Source organism: Fusarium vanettenii, assembly GCF_000151355.1.
Source record: "Fusarium vanettenii 77-13-4 chromosome 5 genomic scaffold NECHAsca_61_chr5_1_0, whole genome shotgun sequence".
Taxonomy (NCBI): Eukaryota; Fungi; Ascomycota; class Sordariomycetes; order Hypocreales; family Nectriaceae; genus Fusarium; species Fusarium vanettenii.
Genome location: NW_003315828.1, coordinates 150,670 through 170,831, shown reverse-complemented (window position 1 = coordinate 170,831; position 20,162 = coordinate 150,670). Strand labels below are relative to the sequence as shown.

At 46.4% G+C, this 20,162-nt stretch overlaps 4 protein-coding genes across 4 annotated transcripts; 1 reads left to right on the top strand and 3 right to left on the bottom strand.

Moving 5' to 3' along the window:
* Positions 1–3,237: 3,237 nt before the first annotated feature.
* NECHADRAFT_29327 (uncharacterized protein) lies at positions 3,238–3,792 on the bottom strand (the record flags this gene model as incomplete). Its single annotated transcript, XM_003040585.1, has 1 exon — positions 3,238–3,792. A coding segment is annotated over one exon (555 nt), but the record flags the coding sequence as incomplete, so codon positions are not given.
* Positions 3,793–4,312: 520 nt separating this feature from the next.
* Positions 4,313–7,410, bottom strand: NECHADRAFT_79819 (uncharacterized protein; the record flags this gene model as incomplete). Its single annotated transcript, XM_003040584.1, has 3 exons — positions 4,313–4,645; positions 4,704–4,832; positions 4,906–7,410. The coding sequence occupies 3 exons, from the start codon at positions 7,408–7,410 to the stop codon at positions 4,313–4,315; spliced, it is 2,967 nt and encodes a 988-aa protein (XP_003040630.1).
* A 1,731-nt stretch (positions 7,411–9,141) lies between these two features.
* CHR2130 (uncharacterized protein) lies at positions 9,142–12,472 on the top strand (the record flags this gene model as incomplete). The annotated part of the gene is made up of 10 exons (XM_003040608.1): positions 9,142–9,447; positions 9,508–10,097; positions 10,163–10,253; positions 10,457–10,586; positions 10,635–10,665; positions 10,717–10,895; positions 10,951–11,773; positions 11,827–12,012; positions 12,075–12,387; positions 12,434–12,472. 10 exons carry the CDS (start codon positions 9,142–9,144, stop codon positions 12,470–12,472), a joined length of 2,688 nt encoding a protein of 895 aa, XP_003040654.1.
* A 76-nt stretch (positions 12,473–12,548) lies between these two features.
* On the bottom strand, positions 12,549–16,447 carry NECHADRAFT_39728 (uncharacterized protein; the record flags this gene model as incomplete). The annotated part of the gene is made up of 6 exons (XM_003040583.1): positions 12,549–13,825; positions 13,877–14,325; positions 14,378–14,690; positions 14,896–15,453; positions 15,514–15,888; positions 15,949–16,447. 6 exons carry the CDS (start codon positions 16,445–16,447, stop codon positions 12,549–12,551), a joined length of 3,471 nt encoding a protein of 1,156 aa, XP_003040629.1.
* Positions 16,448–20,162: the final 3,715 nt, after the last annotated feature.

Sequence of the window (20,162 nt, the reverse complement as noted above, 5' to 3'; positions counted from 1 at the left end):
ATAAAATAATATAATTTTTATTATAAACCTATAGAATTTAAATAAAAAGACTTAATAATAATATTTATTAATAACCTTAAATTAAAAAAAAAGAAATTATTATTAAAATATATTAAATTATTTAAAATCCTTAAGAAAATTAATAAATAAATATATTACCTTATACTCTTAAATAAATACTCTTAATTATATAATATCTTTTATATTAGCCTCTATAAGCCTTAGGTATAATATTAAAAAATAAATATAAAAAGTCTATTAATATTTAACCTCGAGGGAAAAAAAAATATAAGATTAAAAGGGTTAAATAAAAAAAGAATTAAAGGCTAAATATATTATTTTATTAAGTAAAAGGGATAATTAATAAAATTTAATTAATAAATTAATATAAATAATATAAAAAATATATAATAAATTATTTATAAATAATAAAAGACCTTAAGAAAAAGATAATAAAAAAGGAATAAAAATATAAGGTAAATATAATAAAAAATATAATAAAAATTAATTAAATTAAAATAAATAATAATTATTATAAGTATCTATAAACCTAATTAAATTATTAAATTAAACCTTTAAAATATTAATAAAATTATATTATATAAGTAAGGAATTTAAGGGCTATAAGGGTTAAAGAGCTTTTATTTTTATTTAGAGAGGCTAGCCTAAAAATAATATAAGACCTAATATTATTATTAAGGTAAATAATAGCCTTAATCTTATAATAAAAGGTAGCCTATATAATAATCTAAGTAATATACTTAATATTAAAAAAATATATATAAAAAGTCTAAGAATAGTACTAATAAGTCTAAATAATATTAAGCTAAGAATATATTAATAAAAATATAAGAAAACCTTAGGGAAAAGCTAAATTTATTATAATTATATAAAGAGCTAAAAAGAAAATAATAAACAAAATATAATAAGTAATAATAATAGACTTATATATAATAAGAGATTTTTAAAATTAAAAAAAGATTAATATATAATAATAAAAAACTAAAGAAAATATAACTTATATAGCTAGATTTTTTTATTTTAATAAGGTTATACTTAGAATAAGAAGTAATCTTAAGGGTATTAAAAGCTTAATAAAAATAATTAAAAGCTATTATAAAATAATAAAAAATAATAATATTAAAAAAATAATTATTAAGAATATTCTTATTAATACTTAATATAATAAGCTTAATATAGACTTTATTAATATATATAAGTATATAATAAAGCTTATAAATATTATTTTAAAGGATTATAAAAGGGCTTTATTAAAGATTAGCTAAGGTTTATTTAAAGAAAATAAAATAAAAAGTAAAAATAAATATATTTATTTAATATAATTATTATTATTTTTATTGTATTTAATATAATAAAGAAGATAATATCTTAATATTTATATTTAATTAAGATATATTTAAAGGGGTATATATAAGGGTTTTTAAAGTTAATAAATTTAGCCTTTTATTTTATAATAAAATAAAAATACTTTATATATTAAGAACTAATATTAATAAGAGCTATATGATTAATATAATTAATCTTTTTATAAATAAATAATATATTAATTAAGAAATAAAAGGGAATTAAAGGGATATTATAAAAAAAATACTTAAATAAGTATTATAAAGATATAATTAAATAGAAAAAAAATATAATTAAGGAAAACTTTTATTATTATTATTTTAAAAATAAGATAAAATATTATAAAGATAATAATAAATCCCTTTTTTATTATTATAAAAAATAAAATAAAAATAAGCTTTATTATTAATAAAAAAAATTATTTTTATTAATAATTATTAATTATTTAATAATATTAATAGAGTTTTAATATAGACTTATTTCTAGCTAAAATATTTAGCCTAAGAGGGGGAAATAATTATTATATTATTTTATATAAACTAGTATAATAATTAACTTATATACCCTTAGCTTTTTAAAGGGGCTTTATAAAAGAAACTTTTATTTTTCGCTATAGCTTTTATTATCTTAGATCTAGTAAGCTTTAGTCTAATATAACTATTTTATTTACTTAGCTTTTTATAATTTAAGAAGTTATAGCTATAATAATTATTTAATAAGTAATTAATTTTAAAATATTTAATAAGGCTATTTAGATATTATTTTTAATAATTAATAGAAAAATTACTCTTTAAGTATAAAAGCTTTATTAAGCTTAAATGTTCCTAATGCAAATAAGTCGTGAGAACCTGAACTGACCAGATATACCGGGAAGGTCAGAAGAGCTCGAGGACGGCAACTTGTTCAACCGTATCATGGACTGTTTGGGCAGCCGGGAAAACGACGCAAACTTCGTCATCACCTATCGAGAAATCAACTGGATAAAAGGCCAGGTACGTACATGATTGAGACACTCAGGACAGCACATGGGGAGTACACTCAAGCTGACCTTTGGTATCTTTTTACCTATAGCTCATGGGTGTCAAGTTTCCCATAGCCAAAGACCGCTGGGCAGACCAGGTAGAAGACGATCCACTGTACGTCGTGGGACTAGTACGGGCAGCTATCGTCTTTATCGACTACATGAATCTCAACGATAAGGATGGTCCCAACGTCTTTGGGAAAACAGAAAAGATCCTCAACACATCGTGCAGCAAATTATATTTGCTGAGGGTCTCTGGGACGACATAACCACCTTTCCTGGTAGGCATGCCGAGTTTGCCCAGTTCATGATAGAATGGCTCAAAGACTATTACGGAGAGGTGGAAAAGAAGACTCTGGAATTCCTTAATGGTGTGATATCGCTGCTAAGGTCGCATTGGGAGTCACAGACGGGCGATCTGGCGAGACAGGTGATGGAGGCGGTTCAAAAGTTTGAGCCTCAGCTTAATGATGGCGTCCTTTCCATCAACACTGACTGGAAAATCGATTTTTTGATGGATGATGATCCTGCGCCTGACCCTTCCTCTGGATGAGGATACGGAGACGTCAGGGTGAAGTTGATGGTTTTGTATCATCGTATTGCTTAGGCATGCTAGTTTTAGCTAATCTCAGTCGCACCCACCCGACACCCATGGCTACAAATCAGTTTCTGCGTCCAAACCGAGGCCTTTGGGTATTGTAGTGTTTGGACATAGGCCGTATCTCAGAGGCGCAACTAGTTGGGTCGGCCGGGGCATATCCGGACCAAATATGATCGTCAAGATCCTTCTCTGGGCCGTCAAATCGCAATACCCAGTGGAGATTGAAGTCCGACATCATAAGCGCATGCCAAAGCTCCGGCAAATAGCCCGTCGGGATCCTCATCCAACCCCAGTCTCCGAAACCCTCTCGCCAGTCGTATTGGACCACCTTCACGACGAACTCTCCTCTTGCAATATCCTTGAGAACCGTCTCATCAGCGAAAAGGGCGAATTTGAATCGCCCCCCCGACATCGTCTTTTCCGCCTCAGCGTGCTCCTTGGAACACACCTCTCGAAGCTGACCAACATCCAGGCCATTGAGCAGCGCCGGATCCTCGTGGGGATCAAGATGAAATAGCTTCTTGAGTCGCTCCAAATCCTTCGTGTATGCTTCTCGACTTTCCCGGTAAGGGCTTCTCCGGCTTCCCTGACTCACTTCGTGGTCATACATCTCATCAGTGCCGACGTATCCAAGTGCAAGATAGATTTGCCGTGTCAAAGCGTCGAGCAACATGTCCCAGTGTTCGTCAGATTCGGGGCTGTAGTATGTGCGGTGGATAGCATATCCCCAGTGACCGTAGTGTTTGAAGTTCTCTGAGAGCGTCCGATCGATCTGTTGTCTTTTAACCCCTCGCTCCGGGCGAGGAGGCTGCCATACGAGGTCAATCATTTCTGCAACCGTTGTCATACTTGTATCTGAAGAGATTTTCAGTAAAAAAACGGTTTGGTGAAGCTCCCCGGGCTATGAAGGAGTACGTCGGGTTGCGTGTGTGAGCAAAAAAGGAGAGAGGGCCTTTGTTGTCCGTGTTGGCAATGTCACCTCTTTTATGATTCTTCGGTAAAATGCTATTGCGTTTATTACGATACTCCGCTTTACGTAAACTGGCGAACAAGCACCAGGGTGTTTGGACAGTGCATAACTCAAAGTCATAATTCGCCTCGATACCTGCTGGAAGGCATTAAACCTGATGTTAGAAGAATGGCTAAGCGTGTTGGTTCAGTTTGACCTATAGAGCTTTCACTTCAATACCAAGTGTTATTAGCTATTCAGCCCTGTATTGTACCCCCAATCTTCTTTTCTATATGCCATGAAGATCAACAAGAATAGATTATAGGCAGCTCCATGGCAATCTACTTTCCTCCAACCACTGACGAAACACCATTGACTACTCTTTACCGATGCACTTCTCCCATGGTACAGAGGGAAAGTTGACGTAACACTTGGGATATATCATGGGGTTCGTAAAGTCCAAGTCCTTGCCTGACGGGATGGTCGGTTCCGGGATGTCATTGCACTCCTTGGGAAGGGGCATCGCGTAAAAGGGTGGACACTTATCGCGGTTCATCGTCTGGTACGGATAGCAGTCAAAGTTGTTGACAAGCGCTCCGTTCAAGTCGGGGAGGAAACTGCGTAGGGTAGTGAGGTCTTTGCCCTTGAGAGGGTAGGGTATCGTGGGGGCTAGTCCTCCTCCGACTATGTAGCCAAAGGCAAGACAGTACTGAGAAATGGTCAGAAAGAAGAGAAAAGAATAGGTTGTGAGAGGGGCTGTTGCTTACATCCTTGTAGAAATAGGCTCCATCGGTCTTTTTGCACTCCTCCTCGCTGATGCACTTTGAGGGAGATGCCAGTAGGCGGTAGCGACTTTTACCGCCTGTCTTCATGGCGGTGACAGTCGCAAACTCGATCTATTTCCCATAATTTAAGATTAGTAGAGTGTTCAGGGTGCCAATACATATCGAAAACATGTGGTAGACTTACAAATCTCTGCTGCGTGTTCTCGGCATACAAGTTGACTGCCTGATCCTTCAGATGATAGTTCAACCATTCACCCTTTGCAAAATGCATCCATACGTAGTCTTCAGGGCGGATATCATCCTCTGACCAGCCTTCCGGAAGCCTGCCGCCAAAGACGGTTTTGAGAGTCTCGTTGAGCTGCCCCATGACGGCTATGAACATGGTTCCGTAGACATTCTCTAGGCTATCTTTCAGGTCCTCAGGCGAGACGCGCTTGACGGCACCGTCAGCTGCAGAAGCCTGTGCAAAGATACCGGAGAAGATTGTCAGCGGGTTGGCGAACTTTCCCAGAGTACTGCCCGGGGAAATATCGCTGATGTGTCCCGACATACCGGCCAGGGATGTCAAGACACCGACAAACATGTTGAGAATGAGGGAATTCTTAGACTCCGGGGGCGTGCCGTATTCCTTGACGAGGTTGTCGATGCGCTTGGACAGGTTTTCGATACCTTTGGTGACCATCTGACCCCATAGCTGATCGATGGCCGCGTGAAGGTTCCCCATCTGAAGATGCACATAGTATGACGGTGGCGGGATATAGTCTGTGCAATTCCTGCCTTTGGGTCCGTCGCACGAGCTCGTGAGTATCTCGAGGCAGTCGAAATTCAAGGTATTCTGGCCCATAACTTTCATGAAGAACTTGTCAGTCCAGTTCCCGGCGCCACGCTCATTCAGGAAGTTGAGGAACCAAGTGGCAGCACCGCTCTGGATCCATCGGCTCGTCAAAGTTTTGGGATCATCCGTATCGAATTTGAGGCTGCAGATCTCATTGGTAAGAGAGTCGGGCCAGTTCCTGTCGATCTCGTCCTGGTCCTCGTCGGGATCATCCACCTCCTTCTTGCCGCCATAGCACATACCAGCAGACTTATGGCAACCCGTACCGCAATGGGCTGTGGACATGCCGCATTCGCCGTTGAGGGAACAGCAAGACCCAAACGTGGAGCCAATGCAGTTGGCGTTGCCATGGTCGGGGCCGCATTTTCCATCCTTGGAGACATCACCCCAGTCGCTGCCTGCCTTGGCCGTACACTTCTCGTCGCACTTGGAAGAAGCAGGCAGGTTGCTACCGCTGGTGAACTCGACAACGTTGGGGTTGATGTTGTATGTGCAGTCGGGGCATGCGTCGCCTCCATAGACGCAACGGCCTCCTCCAGCAACAGCGACGACTTGACCAGCCAAGTTGAGGATCTCGACGCTCTGAGCTCCCGCGTTGAGTTGAGTGTTTCCAGAGTTCAAGCCACCCTTGAGACCGGTGATGGTATCCGTCTTTCCTCCGCTGTGTACTCTCATGGACCAACCCGATGCACCCTGGGGCAGTACGACGGCATATGCACCCTTGTCAGTGGCAGTCTCGTAAGATTCGGGCTTGTTCAGATACTGTTGCTCAATGCCAACATCCTTGGGAGTAGCACTGCATTTCGTGTCCGACAAGATACTCTTGTACCAAAACGCGCCAGTGACCGTGTCGCTGCCAAAGGGTCTCATGACTCCATCTCCCTTGAATGCTGCGATGAAGGAGCCAAGGACACGCTGCCAGCCCTTGTGCGGTAACTTCATGTAGTGGGCAGGTTCAGGATCAGTGTTCTGCTCTGGCCAGATACTACCGACGTAGTGAGACTCGGGGCCGTCGTTCCAAGTCAAAACGTTGACGTAGTAAATGTCGTCTCGGTTTGCCAGGATGTTCTGCATGCGGGTAGGCAAGTTCAGATCGCCGGCTCGGTAGATGTTGGTGTCGTAGGCATCCTTGTACTGCAGCGGGCTGAGACCGATCATGTATTTCTTGTTGTACTTCTTCATACCTGCCATGAGCGGCTTATCAGGCCCGATGTCTCCCGGGAAAGCGCCGCCCTTGCCCTCGCGAAGAGGCCAAGCAGACTCCCAGGAGAAGAGGCCATCAACAACTTGTCCCCAATGCTCCCAAAAGCCCGGATGAAACTCCCAGTATCCAGGGATGGCATCCAGGTTTGGAAGCACAAACACTTGCTGAGCAAACTGGTTGCGCCAGTCCACCCAAGTCATGTTGTTGCTGCCTCCGGAAGAGAATGTCGTGACCATTGGGAAGCCATTGGCACCTCGCTCGTATGCAGCGTGACCAAAGAAGTCAACGAACAATGACTTATAATCAGGTATAGATTTCCGGTCTGGGGGGGTGCCGGCGGCCCAAAGGTCCATACTGATGTGCAGACCAAAACCTTGACCAGCCGCGAAGTCGAACATGTCGTTCATGGTTTCCCGCACAAAGGCCCTGTCGGGCTTGGCGATGTTGAGAGAGAAGCCATCGAGGCCAATGGCTTTGGCATCCTTGATGTCCTGTTGGCGATGCTGGGCGGTCGAGTCTCCAACCATGTAATGGGCGAAGACTTTCTTGCCCGTGGACGAAGGTGATGCAAGTGTGCCTTCGGGGGTCAACAAGAGCGCCCCGAGGAGCGTCTTGGTGAGGTGCCCGAGCCCTCGACGTTGGCTAGGCATATTGAAAGAAGAGGTGAAATTGAATGTGAGGTTGGACTCTTCTACTTGTGAACTAATTGCCTTGCTTCACCTTCATTTTATACCTTCCGTCTTAACACAAGAGCCCACTCTTGAGAAAAGTCGATTCATCGTGTCTGCCCACAACGCATCACACGAAGCATCCACAACGCAAGGGAGGCCTGGAAGTTCATGTCTCATTCTCCAAATTAAAGTTCAACGCCTTCCTTTTACGTTGTCAGATCATTCGGGTCCAATCATTCTTAGAGCGTGTCCAGTTATGCAACGCTACTATCGATCACGCCCACGGCAATATCTCCGAGACTAAGAGGGTTATAGGCTAAAGTCGATACGCTTTCGATAGGTCCAACAACCTAATCCGGACATATACGACGCTAAGTCAATCTGACCCCGGTTGTGAATGCGTTCCCACCAGCCGATGTAGCCGAAGGATTCCCCAGTGCAACCTTCCACCAGTAGCGAAGGGAAATCTGGACGGAGAATTAGGGGTTCATTCGGCCCGTCGGCCTGATCCGCGGATCGGGCCAATCCCAACTGATGTGAGGTTAACTTATGCCATGCGTACGGAGTACTCCGTAGGACCTGTGGAAATAGACTGCCATTTTAGGGAACTGAAGCCCTATCGTGTGGCCCGCTTCGTCGGAAGAAGTCGAAATTAGCTCATTACTAACGTTAACCCGGCAGGCACCAGCCCTGTAAGGATTCTCCAACATTGTCTTCACCGCCATGAAACTGAATACGCTCCCAGCTGGGGTTCTCGGTGTAGTTCTCGAAAGTTTGTGTGACTGACAACATGGCATCTATGATAGAGTGAGCAGGACGCAAATTTACAATGCTCATCTTATTTCTCCCTTAGAATGAGATCGCTTGAGAACACGCTTATCACACTCTATAACTCGTCCATCTTGGCCTGCAGCCCTCCTTCCAAAAGCACATTTTGGTCGCAAACTGTACGAGACTGGAAAACCTTCCCAATCTCAGAGAGATAAAATTTCTAGACGTGTGAGACGTAATAAGACGCCTGAATCTACTGAAGTAATAGTTGCAGGCGACTAGGCCGCTCCGCTACAGGCAAAAAGTAGACCAAAATGACTGCTACAGGGTAAGGCATGATGACTTGATTGTGTTGATAAGTAAATGCCTGTTGCAGGGTTTCCTTGACCTCCGCCCTTGAGTACCTATATAATGAGGCTGAATGCTTTCAATGGTGTGGCAATTATGGCAGAGAATTCAGCTGTCTGTGGAGCATATTGCTGATTAGTGATACTACCACAAAGCTTATATAACATATGGCCTTCTCGCCAGATATGATTCTTTAGTCGCAGTTTTATGTCTTTGGCTTTTTTTCGTCCCCTCTGAGAGTTAAGTTTGCCATAAAGCGGCCAAGCTGTTCCAACCTCCAAGTACTGTGTTGTTTCTTTTGCCGACCCGTCATGATTGACAACGACACGACTTGTACACGTAGCCATTTCTGTAGGCGTAATATAAGTACTGGCCCGTGTTGTGGCTTGCCAGCCTGATCGCGTAACTACGTGATGTGATTGGGGGTAAATGATGCAGGAGAGCGGGCGAAGCAAGGCGAATCTGTGGCTGTGCGAGATAAGGCGTCTCGCGAGGCAACCCTGTTGTTTTTTCTCAGCTGTCGGCTCAGAGAGACAACCTAACACTTTCATCATCTCCAGCCCTATCAAATGATGCGTGTCTAGCGACAACATGTTTGCTGAAAGCGACCACTCTCTGCTCGCGCAATTCCCTGACAAGCGACCTGCATCTCCGAGCTTCGAAGGTGACACTCGATGTGACAAAAAGAGCCGCCTTCAGGCAGTGGAGCCTGATTTTGATCAGGACTTCCTCGGTCTTTTCGAATCCCACCATCTTCCGTCTTTTACTCCAACTTCTAACGATGTATCATTGGACGAGAGTTACATGGAGCTGGATGAGGGCAACGACACAGAACTCGTGTTTAGTCGTGCCGAGTCACCTGCACCTGACACGCTGCCTGACACATGTTTTGGCGTGGTGAGTTCCTGGACAGATTCGAGCAACTGATCCGAGACTAATAAGAACCACGTTTAAAAGATCGCGGTTAGTGCGAACTCGTTATTCTTCCGAGGTCGCCAGGAGAGCCAAGCGACCACAGCTGCAGTTGATATGCGGCCATGTGGGAGTTTCATCAAGTTGTATACTCTAGACTCGAGCAAATATGCGGGGATCGTTACGGAGCCTGCACTGCTCACACTGTTGTCAGAACCTTCGGTGAAGGTCAATGCATCGCTGGTTGCACCAGAATCTCGCTCATCGAAAAGCAAAGCCGAAACACAGGACTCAAGCGGCCTTGAACCAACACCCACTCTCCGCATGGTAGTTTATGGTACAATGAGAAACAGTACCAACGTCGGAAATCTGCTATCCAACGCCGGCCTCTGTTTCCAGCAGCCATCTCCTCGCGATGTTCAGCAACTCGATCTAGACGCTGAATACTTCAATCCACACTACCTTGTTCGACCTGGCTCTCAAATGCCCCGCCTGGAGGATCTGGCCATAGCTAGTGATGATGCGACGACAACTACATGCCTTGACGAGGCGGCCAAGGGTCAACTGATGGGAATCTTTGACATGGCGGGGGACTTAGGCATCAAGCCGACAACAACACCAAGCCCACGACTCCGGTCTCAGTTAAAGCAGTGAACCCGATCTCCCCCATCTCTGACCTAGCTGAAGCTAACAGATATAGGCATCAGCTAACCGCTCTTGCTATGCTCAGCGAGAAGGAATGTTTCTCCCTTGACATGGGGCAATGCGCTTCTCTTTGGGAAGAGTCCGAAGTATGCAGTGACGGGACTAGGTAAATTCCCAAAGTGTGGAATCTGGTGTCAAAGGGGTGCTGATGGATGTTATGGGCAGATATCGTCACAGAATTACAGGACAGGAAACCAGTGAGCCGCCTTTGGTCGCAGGAGGAATCCTCGCCGATGTCAGCATGATGTTCCCTTTTCTCTCCTCTTGCATAGACTGACCATTATGACAGGAAATGGGGCTTGGGAAAACCTTGAGCGTTCTATCACTCATCTGTTGGTCTCTGGATACATTCAGTGACCTCGAAAACACACGAGAAAGACCAACGTCTTTGACGACGTTGGTGGTAACCACCAAGTCAAGTATGAAGCTTCATAAAAGTTCTGAATCGAGTCACTTACCTTTCGTAGCAATCACTGGATGGCAAAATGACATTGAGAAGTGAGTCCAACTTTGTCCATGTGTAATGAATTCCCTTAATTTTATCATCAGGCACATTCATCCCAGTCAATTATCTGTGGCTATCTACCACGGTGCCGATCGAGGTCGTCTCGCGAAACATTTCCGTAACCACGACATTATCTTGACGACTTATCAGACTCTCAGATCTGACTGGGCTGCTAAGGGGCCACTATTCTCTGAAGAATGGTTTCGCGTCGTCCTTGACGAAGGTGAGGAGTATCCATGTGGCATGTTTTTTTCCTCTACTAATGTGTGTAACCATAGCACATCACATTGGCAACCGATCTACTCAAATATTTCGTGCAGCATGTGACCTGAACTGTTTGAGACGCTGGTGTCTCACTGGCACTCCAATACAGAACACCCTGGACAACTACGGAGCTTTGTTGAGCTTCCTCCGAATACCACTTTTTGTTGAAAAGTCCAAATTTGATCATTGGATCTCCAATCCCGTACGGGACGAGCGACCTCATGGCCTCACAAAACTCCGCATTCTTGTTCAAGCAACATGTCTCCGCCGGACGAAGCGGAGCATCAGCCACTCGCACAAACTTCCTAACCGCACGGAAAAGATTGAAAGGGTTGATCTAAATCCAAATGACCGTGAGCTCTACAAGTTCTTTAGTGCCATTGCCACTCGGATTGCGTCCGGATCATCGGAGGACGAGAGCAATGTGCGCTCAACAGATAAGAACGGCAACAAGAATGTTTTGCCCATCATCAACTTCCTACGACGCATTTGCAACCATGGAGAGGATCTCCTGCCGGCTTCTGCCGCGGAAGCATGGAAACTAAAGCAAAGTGGTTTGATGGATTCACAGATGGCTCAGTTCCCTGGAGACAGCTGTGCCCTATGCCACGGCGACTTACATTCGGCCTCGGGGAGCCTCTTGTGCGCCATCTGCCTTTTGGCTAGACAGGGCTCTGAACCTACAGAGACGCCTGGCTCTTCTCGTGTCGAAAGCCCCCAAGGCGAGACTCCTACTTCCCCTCACCATCCATCCGCCAAGGTGGAGGCGTTGATTCGAAATCTAGGTAACGAGCAAGTGGAAAACCAGAACGGATCTGAGGCAAGACCTGTGAAGAGGTAAAGAACGACCCTGCTCTCGATTCCATTGACCCCGCACTAATGTTTCACAGCGTAGTGTTCAGTTACTGGACCAAGATGCTTGACCTTGTTCAGATCGCCTTCCGACAAAGCGGTTATTCCTATGAGCGAATAGACGGCCAAAGCTCCCTTCGACAGAGGCACAGAGCTATGTCTAAGTTTAATAACAACCCTGCATGTACCGTATTGCTGGCGACGATTGGTAGCGCTGGTGAAGGGTAAGTTGGTTGCCTTTGATAGTGTGACAAGAGGCTGACACGAGGACTTACTCGCTACCCAGTATTGACTTGACGGCGGCAAATCACGTGCATTTGATGGAGCCTCATTGGAATCCCATGGCAGAAGAGCAAGCGATTGCTCGCGTTCATCGAATTGGTCAGCGGCGCCCTGTCATCGCCACCAAGTACATAACCCCTCGATCGATTGAGGAAGTAGGTTACCTTAGCACTCTAAACAACAGAGACTTTGACCCAGCTAACGGTTCTATCAACCAGTATGTTCTAGAAATGCAAAAGGAGAAGCTCGCGCTAAGCCGGAAGGCTCTGGACTTCGCTGCCAATTCCCAGCAGGAAGTAGGCAGTGAGCGATGGAAGGTGAGTCAATGTCTCAGAGAGAGATTCTGGTCCTGATTACAAGTAGACATTGAGGCGTTATCTTGATGTAGAGGACGATGTATGAATGTGTTTTTGTCTAGGCTCTGTTTAATATCGCGGCGGACGTACCTCAAACATATTTTCTCATATAGAGCTCTCATTTACATCGGACTAGTCGTGGTACCACGCTTTTCATCAGTTCCTTTCCCTTGCCGTTGGCGTTCCTTTGTTACTTTTTCAACCAGATCATCCCACGAAACACCAAGCCAGGCTGATATTCTCACTGCTCCCTTCTCATTTCGGAGATATTTGGTCCTAGTCTTTGCATTTGGATCTGCACCCTCCATCATCAGGAATTCCATAAAATGAGCTGCTTGTGCCGTGTTATGCTGGGCCGCTCGATGCAAAGGAGTCAAAAAACTCGGACCCCGCCTCCCGTCCACCTCGCAGCCATGCTCCAAGAGATATCGCGCCAAGTTGATTGAGCATGTGGTTGAAGCAACATGGTCCAGTGAATCTCGCCTTCGACTGTTGCTCATACGTCCCAGAGCATTGTGCTTTTCCCAAAATGTAATGAGAAACTGTTCTCTGCTCGCGTCATTTTTAGTTGCCCCTATGACATGCTCCGACACGGAACCCTGGCATGCCACTTTCAGAAGCTCGGGTGTGTCAAAAACAGAATTGAGAACTGGATTCCAAAACCCATGGATCTTGTGTGAATCTGATTCGATCACAGCGGCAAATATGCTACCAAACACCTCCGCAGCGCCAGTGTCGTACGTGCTTTTATACCTAAAACGGTCAAAAACCGCCTTTTGCCATTTTTGTATATCGGTGAGTAGAATCTCTGATAAGGAGACATTGCCACTTTTTATGGCCCTGATGCAAAGCTCTTTGGACAAAATCTCTGGTGTGAAAAACAACTGCAACAAAGGAAGAGATCCCATTGAAGCGGCAGAGATTGCGAGTTCCTTTCGTACTGAATTGGTGAGTTTCTCTATGTAGGGCGAAAGGGCTTTCACGGCCTCAAATTTGTTGGCTGCAACTAGGTCGAACAGAAGCGGCTGAATCTCGTCCACGTTGGACTTGTCAAATTCGGCTAGCTTTGAATGTTTGTTCATCGAGTGACTACTTTGTAGATGGTGCTCGGCCATTCGTCTCGAGATGAATCCAATTTCCGCATACTCACAACCAGGAACGTCACATTTCCATGGCTTGTCGTGATTGTTTTCATGGGATCGGCGATCGGATTCGACGTCAAAACCACGACGGTGGAACCGGCAGCACAGAAATCCACATTTGAAGATATTGGCTCCATAATGGTGCGCGATGATTTGCCTCTTGTGCTTTGTTTCGTAGAGACTGGTGTTGAATCGCTGGCGTAATTCGATCGATACTCGAGAGATGGTGAGTGGGTCAAGATGAATCCATCGTTCAGCTAGAAATCGTCATCAGCAAGGCAGGTCGCCCAGAGGCACGCTGTACTCACAACTTTTGAGACTATAGTCAGCTTTTGAGCAATCCCTCTGGAATTGAAAGACATTCCGAAGCATTTCTGCCAGGTCAGGCTGTGTGGGCTCCAATGCTAGAATGACCTCATTCGTGTTCAAGTCCATGTCCACTTCTGGATCACTCTGTTGGTAGCCTTCAGCTAATCTTGTGTCGCGAAGTTGTTGCAGCAGGTCTATCAGGCTTTCGGGGATTGAGGTCGACTTAGATAGAGCCAGATATTGTTTGATAAGTCTCCACCAGTACGTAGATGCGAAATTGTGAAGTCGATAAGCTCCCGAAAGTATGTAGTCTTCCATCTCTTCTTCCTCAATGGATTCCAAATCGTGATGATCCTGGCAGAGGTAGCAGATACAGCGTATAGCAAGGCTAAGGGTCATGCCTGGTAGTGAGATGGTGCCGTCAATTTGTTCTTTGAAAACAATGTACCTGGACAGAATAGAGTTTAGCTTGTTACCTTGACTGATTGGGTGCAACCTACTCCTTGACGGTGAAGTGAACAAATTGCACATAGTCATCAATCACTTCCACAATTGGACCGCAAAATTCGACCACATTGAGCACTGAGTTGACTCTGGGCTCTTGATCAAGTTGACCCGGATTGAGTACCAACGTTTGTTCTAACTCATGCCTGGTCATGGGTGAAGGTGCACAACTAACCCAGCCTATGATCATACGAGCATTGTGATGGAAGGCCCTGTCAGTCGATGTCTCTATTCTTTGGAGGATTCTTTCGTAACTATTACAAGGGTCAGGCAAAGGGGAAGAGTTGAAAATTGAATGAATCCTTACACCTCGTCCAAAGACTTCGGAAGATCCCTCAGCTCATTGAGAATTGCTTTTACATTGTTCAAGGAGTGAATCATGCTGAAGACTACCTTGACGTACAAGAACATGCCTGGCAAGAACCGTTAGCTCATATCATTAGAAAATAACAGAGAACGACTTGGAAGCAGACCTGCCACAGGAAACTTCTAGAGGACATTTAGAAACCCTTACCTTTTGCGTTGGACGCCAATGGTGCAGCCCAGCCCTCAATTTCGTGACGGACCTCCGGGTCGAAGCCTCTTTTATCAAACCAAGCCTTCATCTGGTGATTCACGAATGTCTGAATACTCCCAGCATTTCGCTGGTCCACCTTGATATCCACCACCTTTCCTCGCAAGGCGGTACTGATGTCGTCCTCAGAGCGACTACTAAGAAGAATTCGACACTTCTTGCATGCGTCTCCCAGCTTAAGGAATTCTTTCAAGAGTCTCGAGCGTTCAGCTAGGTCGACTTCGTCGATGCCATCGATAACCACGTAGACCTCGCCTGCGCATTCGATCAGTGACTGAAGAAGATCAACCGCCTCCTCGAGGCTGTTTCTGAGGTTTTTGTGGCTAGATTGATGCAGCTTCGTCTGCAGGGCGAGAGAATCCGAGGCGAGCTGAAAGACCAAGGAGTGGAAGATGGACAAAGCAGTTGTGCTGGTATCCTTGTAGGTGAGGAAAGCGAAGAGTGTCTGGCTGAGGGGTTGGGTGTGTCTAATCACACTGCTTGCAAGGAGTGTTTTGCCTGAGGAACAACGTTAGTACTCGGACTTCCATAGGTCTCTCAATATTTATGTGCACCTACCGGCTCCTGGGATCCCCTTGAGCCAGAGGATCCGGGTTGTTTCCTTGGAATGGTCTACCCAGTCTTCGAACGACGGGTCGCGAAAGAGCCACTTTCCAGTCCCCTCGCAGACAGCTCCATGGTGCAGGTACAGCTCATGATCGTAAGTCTTGGGAGAAACCTGGGCACGGAGATTAGAGTATTCCTGCTTGATGGCAGCTTCCTCAACCTTGGCGAAGTGCTCGAGTTCTCGCCGTCTGGCCTCGTCAGCGGCACGAATCTCTTCAAGGCGAACTTCGGTCCGCATCAACTCGCGTCGTCGGGCAATGTGTGTTGTGACCAATTTTATCTCGTCTCGTCGCCTTGGCCAAAGCGCCTCAAAAAGGAACTTGAGCCCTGGATCGCCTTCTGTTAGTTTTCTCCTCTGCCAGGTCACCAGAGCCATTAGAAACCCACGGGTCAAGCTAAAGAACTTGATGGCAATCATGTACAAGTCGAGCATGTCTCGGAAAAAGAGAACGAGTATCTCTTGCAGGGGAACGCTGTCGGTGAATATCTTCGTGACCTCGCAAAATTCGGGCATCAGAGACCCGACCTCCTCAAGAGTGTCCGAAATTGCATCGAATGACTGCTTCAAGACATTCGCCCATTGCAGGAGGAGCTTTATCGGACCCCAGATTAAGGCGAGGATGTCGGGCTTTGCCTGCACAAAAGTGTCCACCGCATCGGCGTACTCTTTGAGCCTGCCTAAGAATGGCCCAATTTTGGACAGGTGCCGGAGGCTTCCGGTCTTGCTCTGCTCCTTCTGTAGCTGATCGGTGGCATCGTAGACCTGGTCTATGCTGGTTGTCTGAAGAATCTGCTGATAGAGGTCGGGGTTCTCGAGGTCTTTTTTGAACTTCTCGATCGCCCTATCAAAGGCATGCTTCACAGCATTAGATGAAGGTGCCGCCATGATGCCGTTGAGGATGGATGAGCAGGAACAGATGTGCCATCAGCGAGGTGTTTTTGAGCCTGAGCCACAGCCTGATTTCTGCCCAGCCAGCGAGTCAACCTTGGAAGCGCCTTGCAAGGGGCAATACGGTAGAGCCCATTGGGCGGTAACGGTAGGCTGTGATTGGGCAACGGCAACAGACCTGGAAAATGCCTGCCTCTATAACCGGGCGAAAGTGCAGCATGACGGGCGCAGCCACAGTCGATGCACTCACAATACCACACCAATGAGAATGCATTTTCGGTCACATTGATTAAGAAGATGTCTCACCCTGCCGTTTTTATCCGCCTTGGCTGGTGCCGGACGGTATTTGTGTGACAACACAGCAAACTCGGTCCGCAACGAAGCAGCCTGATTTTTTCTTTCGGGGCGAAATACAACCCAAGTTATCTTGAAGTCCCTGGCTCCTCAGAGGATACTTCCCCTCCACTTCCTATGCTTCTCGTTACATCACAGAACACTGTTCCACATATCGGAGGCTACATCTTGCATAGCTCGAGCATCTGAATCTCTTCTAAGGTAGTGAGCAGGGGTCACATCGTAATTCTTAGCCAGATCAATCAACATCAACTAGAGAGTGTGCAAAAATAATGACCACATCGCCATTATGAGATGCAAAAACATACAACAGCGGGTATTCGCTGGTCGTCACCGACCCAACTACTAATCCGCCCCTTGCCAGCTTGTCGCACGGAGAGCAGACGGGATCCAGAATTCTCTAGCAGGTATGGTCGTATGTGAGAGAGGCGTTGGCTAGGAAAGCTCATAGGGACGACAGAACAGTTGTGAGTTGAAGATATTGTAACCTATTTCTCGATTGAGAACTCATTACACGAGGTGGTGACTCTAAAAAACACTTGTCCTTCAAGAAGCAAGACTTAGCTGAATTTTCCGTGAAATATCGTCTTGTTTCTGACTCACTTACTTCATGCGGTTATGAATTCTTCAGTGAAGCCTAGTATTCATTCAGCCCGAAGGGCGTTTTACTCAGTCAGAAAAAAAGAGCATAAAACTTTTTCTGATTGGCTAATTGGCATGGTCTATGCTCAACTCGTGCTTGAATTGGTCAGTTGTCAACGCTAACGACGCCACTACATGGGAAAGCCCGCGATCGTTGACTAGGTAACGCTTTTGGCAAGCTCTCCAGGAGCTTTAAGGTTGTCCTTCAATCAACTCCGGCCTCCAAGCGCGATTCTGGCCGGAGCACCGACATGGCGTCTGCTTTCCCTTTGCCGTCAAAACTATTATCCACCAAACCTTACGAGGTTGCTAACGACATCTCGGCTCACATATCACCTGCCTCCGGTCGAGCGGTGAAGTGTCCCCTCCTTCCCTGATCGTTCGAACCTAATCAAAACACCCTACAGACAACCTCCCATATCGAGATCTGTCACGCTACGGTACATCTAAGCAAACCCTCGCTGCCCAAGCGGTACCTACCCGGTCGTCTGCATGGGTAAGAGGCGGATAACAATATATGCAGCCGGATGGAGAATAATATACCCCAGGCAGTTCGGAACTGCCATACTTGCAAGCAAGACCTGCCCGAGGTCGAGTTTCGAAGCGTCAAGGACCCTGCGAGGCTTACGAGACAGTATAGTAGCTATAGGGCACGCCAAAAGGAGCGAGTGGCCGAATCCCGAGCCGCCGTTGCCGCCATGCGGAACATCGCCTCGAGGCTATCGCCGCGCAGAACGACGAAGAGGACCGATTCTCAGGCTCAATTAACGCCTCCACGGCGAAACGCGCAAGCGCTCGTATCCATCAATAGCTCACAACCCCCTGCAACGCCTGCTATATTCCGTGGTCTAGCGCCCGTCCTCCAGGGACTGCCTAGACCTCTGCTGGGCCCATCTACCTCAAGCGCAGCGGAAGGAGCCCTCCCTATCCCTCCCACCTTAAGCCCGCCAAGAGTAGTTCTAGGCACGCCGATTCCTAGTGACACGACCACAACGGCTCCTATTGTGCTAGGCACGCCTGTGCCACAGGAATCATTCCCTACCACTGCTTCATTACTGCCACAGGGTCATCGCCGCGGCCGCTATACACATCAAGGCATCATGAACCGACGGCCACGGCCACAGCTTCAAGAACGACAGTTTAATCAGATAGTTAATCCACCTTTTACAGGGGACCTTGATTTGCCTGCCCTTAGTGAGGAGGATCGGGCGCTTATGCGGGAGTTCTATACTGCCCTGAATGACGACAAGATGCATAGTTGCATTCGCTGCCGGGAGCATTGGTTCGATATGAAGAAAAACAGCTTAGGAGTCTACAGCCGCTACATTAGTCGAGATAGGGAGAGAACCGCTGACGAGCCCTACTTCTTTAGCGCTGCGAATAGCCTTGACTTCGGGGAAGTCCCCGGTAATCTACCTAGCCTAACGATGGTTGAGGAGATGCTGATTGCTAGGGTTCACGTACACGTGAAGGTCCTACAGGTACGTGGCTCTCAGTATAAATACCGCGGCCATATTGTCCACTTCCTTCGCAATGTTAGTAGGCTATTTGAAGAGCTCCCGGTCCTACCTAAAGAGCTAGATATCGTGCTCCTGCGGCCTCCTAATATGGAGGGCGACCCTCACTTCCAGCAGCAGTTTACTCGCGATTTCCGGGTACGCCGCTCATGCCTGTTGACCTGGCTGCATTACCTACAGCGCCACCACCCGGGCTATCGCGATATCGTTATGAGGCAGGATCGCTTGCAACGGCTTCCTCTTGACGGCAGCATAGTTGCTTCCGTTGCTAGCCAAGTGGCTAACATACCTAACGGCGAGGCCCCCCAAGGTCCCGTTGAGGAGGATATAGAAGAGGATCCAGCAGATGCAGATGCATCGGCGATCCCCGATTTGCAGGTTACAGACACCGAATTAAACGCCCTGCAGTCCCGATTGCTTCATAGTACCCCTGACCCTAAGCGTATAGCCGATCTTAAGCATATACCGCCTAACGCGCAGGCTCAACACCAGATGCCACTACCTTCCATTCGCAGGACTCCTATCAACGAATTCAACCGTTCCCAGCCGCTATTGACGCTCGCGTTCCCCACCCTCTACCCCGACGGCAAGGCGGACTTCGTGGAGCCTCGCCTACGGAGCGTCACGTACCAGGACTACCTTGCCCATGCGATGAGATGGCAAGACGGACGTTTTGCCCGGCATAAGACGTGGCCTTTTGTCGCCCTCAACACGCTATTACGTGCGCAGGTCAGAAAGCGGAGCAACTACTCGGTCAAGCAACACGAAGGCCGCCGCCGTCAACCCCTTACGCGCGCTGACATAGAGGAAGCGATGGCTAAGCCTAACGAGCCAGAGGCTCAGGCCCTGATCCAGTCGATCACGCGCCAAGCCGCCATAATCAGGGGCACCCGTCCATATTGGTATAAGCAAAGGAAGGAATTGGAGGCATGTGCCTACAATCTAGGCAGGCCTGGCCTTTTCGTTACAGCAAGTGCGGCTAATTACCACTGGGAGTCCCTATATCGTCATATGCCTCGATTCCAGGAGTAGAAAGCAGCTCCTGAGGCGGCGCGAATGGCTCTATCCCGGCAACTGCTGCGAGACAACGCCCACATTGCCGCTTATCACTTCCATAAGCGATATACGCTCTTTAGGACTATTATCCTAAGGCAGAAGTTCAACCTAACGGACTTTTAGGGTCGCTACGAGTGGCAGGG